The sequence below is a fragment of the Echinops telfairi genome, unplaced genomic scaffold (genome assembly GCF_000313985.2).
Source record: "Echinops telfairi isolate 266 unplaced genomic scaffold, ASM31398v2 ScPeMD7_60;HRSCAF=208, whole genome shotgun sequence".
Taxonomy (NCBI): Eukaryota; Metazoa; Chordata; class Mammalia; order Afrosoricida; family Tenrecidae; genus Echinops; species Echinops telfairi.
Window position 1 is genome coordinate 25,213,563 of NW_022103958.1, and position 6,000 is coordinate 25,219,562.

The 6,000-nt window shown below is 38.5% G+C and overlaps 1 protein-coding gene across 1 annotated transcript in view; it reads left to right on the top strand.

Moving 5' to 3' along the window:
- CCDC34 (coiled-coil domain containing 34) overlaps nucleotides 1-5,040 on the top strand; it is a 29,410-nt gene extending 24,370 nt beyond the window's left edge. The window contains exon 7 of the mRNA XM_004708251.2: nucleotides 4,505-5,040. Within this exon, the coding sequence (XP_004708308.1) occupies nucleotides 4,505-4,719 (215 nt within the window). The 3' untranslated portion in view covers nucleotides 4,720-5,040. The remainder of the gene's footprint in view (nucleotides 1-4,504) is intronic.
- Nucleotides 5,041-6,000: the final 960 nt, after the last annotated feature.

Sequence of the window (6,000 nt, forward strand, 5' to 3'; positions counted from 1 at the left end):
ACATGATATCAGAATGCATTGATATTTACTGGTGATTGGAATGCAAAAGTTGGAAACAAAGAAGGATCAGTCGTAGGAAATTATGACTTTGGTATTAGAAACAAAGCTGGAAATCACATGATGGAATTTTGCAAATATTGCAATTTTTTTTCAAACCACATAAACAGTGACTATCCATGTGGACTTCACAAGATGGAATACGCAAGAATCAAATTGACTGCATCTGTGGGAAGAGGCAATGGAAAAGCTCTATCATCAGCCAAAACAAGGCAGAGGCTGATTAAGAAACAGACCGTTGCTCATATGCAAGTTTAGATTGAAGCTGAAGAAAAATTAAAGCAAGTCCACTAGAGCCAGGTAAAGCCTTGTGCATATCACCCTAATTTAGAGTACATCTCCAGATCAGATTTGGCATATCGAAGACTAATGACAGACCATTTGAGTTATAGAGGGACATCAAGAGCATCAACTATGAAGAAAACAAGACAGGAAAGAAAGAAAACACTCAAGTGTATGATCAGAAGAGACTGAAATGTGCTCTTGAGCATAGAGTAGCTCAAGGAAATAGAAGTAAGGATAAAGTAAAAGAACGAAACAAAGGATTTCAAAGGGCAGCTTGAGAAGACAAAACACTAAGGTGCACAGCCATGGATGGGATGACATCGTGAACAGCATACATGAAGAAAGCAAAGGACCACCGACCTGCTCCCATCAGGGCGGTTATGACTCACTGCAGTCCTATGTAGGGTTTCTGAAGTTGTAAATCTTTCCCGGAGCAGCTAGCCTTATCTTTAGTCGCCTGCTTAGTAGCCTAATGCTTATCTACCAGTGCCACTCAAAAATAAAAACAACAACAAAGAAAAAAGGACCAAACTGGGTATCAGAAAAGACTCTGACACTCTTGAATGAGTAGCTAAAGTTAATGGAAGAAATGATAGCTGAACAAAACTTTCAAAGGGCAGCTTTAGTAGAGAGAATAAAATATTATCATGAATTGTACAAAGATGTGGAGTTAGAGCCACAGAGGAAGACCATACTCAGCGTATTTCAAGCTGTAGGAAATGAAAAGAAATTGAGTTGTAATATTTTGAAGGACTTCATGGGCAAAATATTGAATGGTGCAGAAGAATTAAAAAAAAAGATGGAATACACAAAGCCAGTGTACCACAGAGAATTGGGTGACATTCTGTCATTTCAATAGGTGGGATCTGATCAAGAACTGAAGGAAGGAATTCCAGCCCGCATTGCAGGCAACTGAAAACAAAACCAAACTTGCTGCCATTGAGTCAATGACTGACTCATAGCAACCCCATGAAAGTTTCCAAGACTGTGACTTTACGGGAGTAGAAAACCCAGCCTTTCTCCCAAGGAGCTGCTGTTGGTTTCAAACTGCTGACCATGCGGATTACAGTCCAACATGTAACCCCTACACCCCCGAGTTCCCAGAGCTACAAACAAGGCTCCAGGAAATGAAAGAATGTCAATTTAAATGTTTCAATGGACTGACGCAGCCCTGGAAGTGTTCGCTCATCTAGGCCAGCTGACTGGAAGAGACCCATATCTGTGACCATTCTTAAGAAAAGTGATCCAGCATAACATAGAAATTAGGGAACAACACAAGCAAGAAAACTTTTGCTGAAGATAATGAAAAGACAGTTGTAGCAAGATAACAACAAGGAACAGAGAGAAATTCAAGCCAGATTGAAAAGAGCATGGCACCAGGGATGTCATTGTTGATATTTGGGCATAAAGAGTTAGAGCCTCAGAAGCTCTCAGAAACCATTCTACCCTGAAGCTATCTACGAGTTGGTATAGATGGCATTTTGATTTTTTGTTTGTTTGTTTGGTGGCACCTGTGATATCATTATTGATGTTAGATGGATCTTGGCTGAAAGCAGATAATTTCAGAAAAATGTTTGTTTGTGCTTTATGGACTATGCAAAAACATTTGACTGTGTGGATCACAACAAGCTATGGATAACATTGTGGAGAATAAGAATTCCAGAAAACTTCATTATGCTCCTGTAGAACCTGGACCTGGACCAAGAAACATTCATTTGAACAGGTCCCAGGAATACTGCATGGCTTAAAGTCAGGAAAGGTGTGTGTCAGGGTTGTATTATTTCTTCATACACACTCAATCCGTACACTAAGCACATAATCCAGGAAGCTAGACTATGACGAAGATGGAGGCAATAGGTTTGGAGAGTGGCTTATTAACCGCCTGTGATGTTCAGCTGGTATAACTGCTTGCTGAAAACAAGGAGAACATCAAGTATTTGTTCCCGAAGATCAAAGACTGTAGCCTTCATTATGGATTGCAATTTGATATAAAGAAAACAAAAATCACAAATGCATCAATGGACAACTTGATAAGTGGGGAAAATTTTTTGAAGTTGTCAGGAATGTCATTTTTCTGGAATCCACAATCAACACTCACGGAAGCAACAATTGAGCAATAAAACTCATACTGTATTGGGCAGACCTGCTGCACAAAGATCCCCATAGTGATCAAGGACAAAGAGGTGCCTTTGAGGATTGAAGTGCACCTGACCTAAGCCATGGTATTTTCAATCACCTCATATGCATGTGCCAGTTGGACACTGAAGACTCCAACCGGGAAGACTGAAGAGGAATAGATGCATTTGAATTAAGGTACTGGCGAGGAATATTGAAAGTATCATAGACTGCCAACGAACAAACAAATCTGTCTTGTAAGAAAGACAAGCCTAGAGTGCTCTTAAGCGAGGACAGCAAGACTTCATCTCCCACACTTTGGACGTGTTATCAGGAGAACCAATGCCTAGAAATGAGCATCATGCTTGATATAGAAGAGAGTCAGCAAAAAGGAAAACCCTTGGCAAGTGGATTGACACAGTTGTTAAAACAACCAGCTCAAACATAACAATTGTGAGGCTGACTCAGGACTGGGCAGTATTGCATTGTGTTATACATAGGCTTGCTATGAGTTGGACCTGCTTGACCACACCTGAGTATCATATGTTCCTTTATGTGTACGTGTGTGCATAGTATCTCATACATAGTTTTTATTTACTCTAAAATGGTCATTTTACATAAATCACATGGTATCTTCTTAAAAATCAGTCTCATTAAGTGTTGAACTTAAGCTGTAAGATATTGATTTCTAATAGTAAGCAAGTAAATTTCTTTTGTACTTAATCAGAATATCTTATTAAACGGTTCACATTTTCTTCTGCTTACTGGCTTTTAAGCAGAACTCTAATGCCTTCCACACATAATTCGGAGGGTGGACTCCTAGACAATACACTAACCAAGCACAAACCCATTTGGCTGTTAGGCTAGGTCTGATTATAAATGGCAATGCATGCTTTTCTCTGAGCTTCATGCTAGAAGCTCATACCTTGCTGACAGCTGCCTTCCCTTGTTTAAGTGATACATTATGAAAAATACTCCCATTCTGTTTTGTTCACACAATAGAACATATTCCAGACTTTGTTTTGACCACCGTGGTGAAGTGTGTGTTGACATATCTTTGCAGTCAGAGTGGGCTGCCAGTGGATAACTGACACATTCCTGCCGTCAGGATTTCGGCCTCTCATAGGTCACAAAGGGCATCCATTATAGCTACTGAGAATGGTGTGCTTGCTGTTTGTTTGTTAGAAAAAAAGTAATAATTACGCAGGGTTTTAGTCACACACTTGGATAGTAAAGTTAAAATTTTGGAGGGAATACATACTGACTGAAAACTAATTACAGAAAAAGTGAATTATTTTCACTAAGTTTAATTTTAATATAGTGTATTTGCTTGCAAATCAAGGAATTTATGTGCATATGGTCACTGGAAGATTTAGGTATGATTTGCAAACGGTTCCTCTCCCACACAATGATCAGGTATCGTGGATTCCAGTAGGAGAGCACTTCACAATTAGTAATAGAAAATACAGTGACATTGTGAAGTCTTAGATTTGTTTTAGCTGAGTATGAAAAAATAAATTTTCCGTCAGCACTAGTGTTGACAAGGGGACGTTGGTATACAATCAGTAGTTCTCTAAACTGAATTAAGAAAATGAAGGTGGCGTTCAGGGGAAAGGAGCCCTGGTGGTGTAGTGGCTATGCATTGGGTTGCAACTGCGAGGTCAGCAGTTTGAAAGCACCAGCAGCTACGCAAGAGAAAGACTGGCTTTCTACTCCCTTAAGCTGACGGTCTCAGAAAGCCCAGGTGCAAGGTGTTGCGATGTGCAGCACTGACTCATGCCAGGAGTTTTGGGGTTCTTTTTGTTCAGTTTAAAGGTTCCAAAATGGATTCCTTCATACACTTTACCAATGCTTTTAATTATATAGGTTTAAAATTATCATTTGGACTTTCAATTTTCAGAATTCATCAATATTTAAGAGTTCAAGGTTTTAGTTTATCAATGACATTTTTGCTTTTCAGATTTTTAAGACATTTTGGAGGATTTAAAAAACAATTTCTTTGGCTTTAATTTTTCTTTTCCTTTTTTTAAAAAAAAAATCATTTTAGGCTTTTACAGTGGGAATTCCTATCCAGAACCAGCCTTTTATAATCCAATTCCGTGGAAACCGATTCATATGCCTCCTTCCAAAGAAGCTAAGGATCTATCAGGCAAGAAGAATAAACGGCCTGTGATAACTCAGCCACACCAGTCAGCCTCTCTAGTAGCTCATAAAGCCAGGAGCAATCTTTGCCTTGGAACCCTGCATAGAATACAGAGATAGTGTATGTGGGAAAGAGATCATATGTTTTTATTTGGAGCTATTTAAAGGTAGATATCATTTTTTTATTACTTAATCAGTACCTCAGTGTTTGCTGTAATGACTGACAGATTCCCATTTTTACATTTGCATGTGGAGTCCTTAGAGTAATTGAGGAAGATGTTTCATATATATATATATTTATTTTTATAAATGTTTCAAGATTGATCTTGGCATATTGTTTTGCAAGATAAGCGATCAAATCTTTAATTATGAATTGTATTTGTATTTAGTGTGTATTAAAGCTGAACTGTAATACCAATAAAGTCAAGAATTTTTCTGGCCCTTTGCACTTTGTGTTCTCATTTTATGTTTATGAACATAATAAGATTACAATTAAATCGTTCAAATGACCATTTTAAACCTGTATGTATTCTTCAGGTAACCCTGAGTAGAAACTACAGCCATAGCTCTGCTGTCTAATGGCTCCAAGCTTGAACTCTCCAGTTCTGTGACCGCAGAGTTTCAAAAAACATCGGCTTGGTGTTTGTAATTTTGCTCAATAGTCCAACTGAAAGTCCAACTTGAAAAAGCCTGTATGGGCCGAGAATGAGTTTCATGTTGCATCTTGCCTCAGACACAAAGCGGTGATGCCTCAGTCTAAGCACAGCTCTTGCTCAGACAGCAGTCTTGTGTTAGTGTTAAACATTAAAACATTTGTCATTGTGCTTTTGTGTTTGTGTGTGTGCTTTATTAGCGTGAAATATGGTAATTGTATTGTTTTGATTGATGTATTTATTGTGTTTTGATGGTGTAGTGCAGGGGTGCTCAATATGTTGATCGCGATCCACTAGTAGATCACAAATGTAGTGTGGGTAGATCGCATGGCATTAAAAAATATAGACATAAGCCTATCATCAATCCCATCACTTACAGCGCAGCCAATCAGATGCAATCTTAGGTGTCAAACGCATGCGCAAACAACTGCGCTAAGTGCAGCAAAACTGACAAGCTAAGTTATCGCCAATTTTTAGATCTGGGTGTTTTTTTCTCTTAAACGTAAGAAAGGGTATTAAAATGAGTGGGAGAGCTGGACCAAGTAAGAAAACAAAAATGTATCACTTTCATACGGAATGGGAGATTTTGACATTATAAGCCGACATTCAGCCGAAGCCCAGAGCGCATGAACAGTTCTGAAACTTTTTTTTTTTAATCAATTTATTGGGGCTCATAAAATTCATCACAATACATAGATCAATTGTGTAAAGCACATCTATGCATTTGTTGCCCTCATCATTCCCAAAA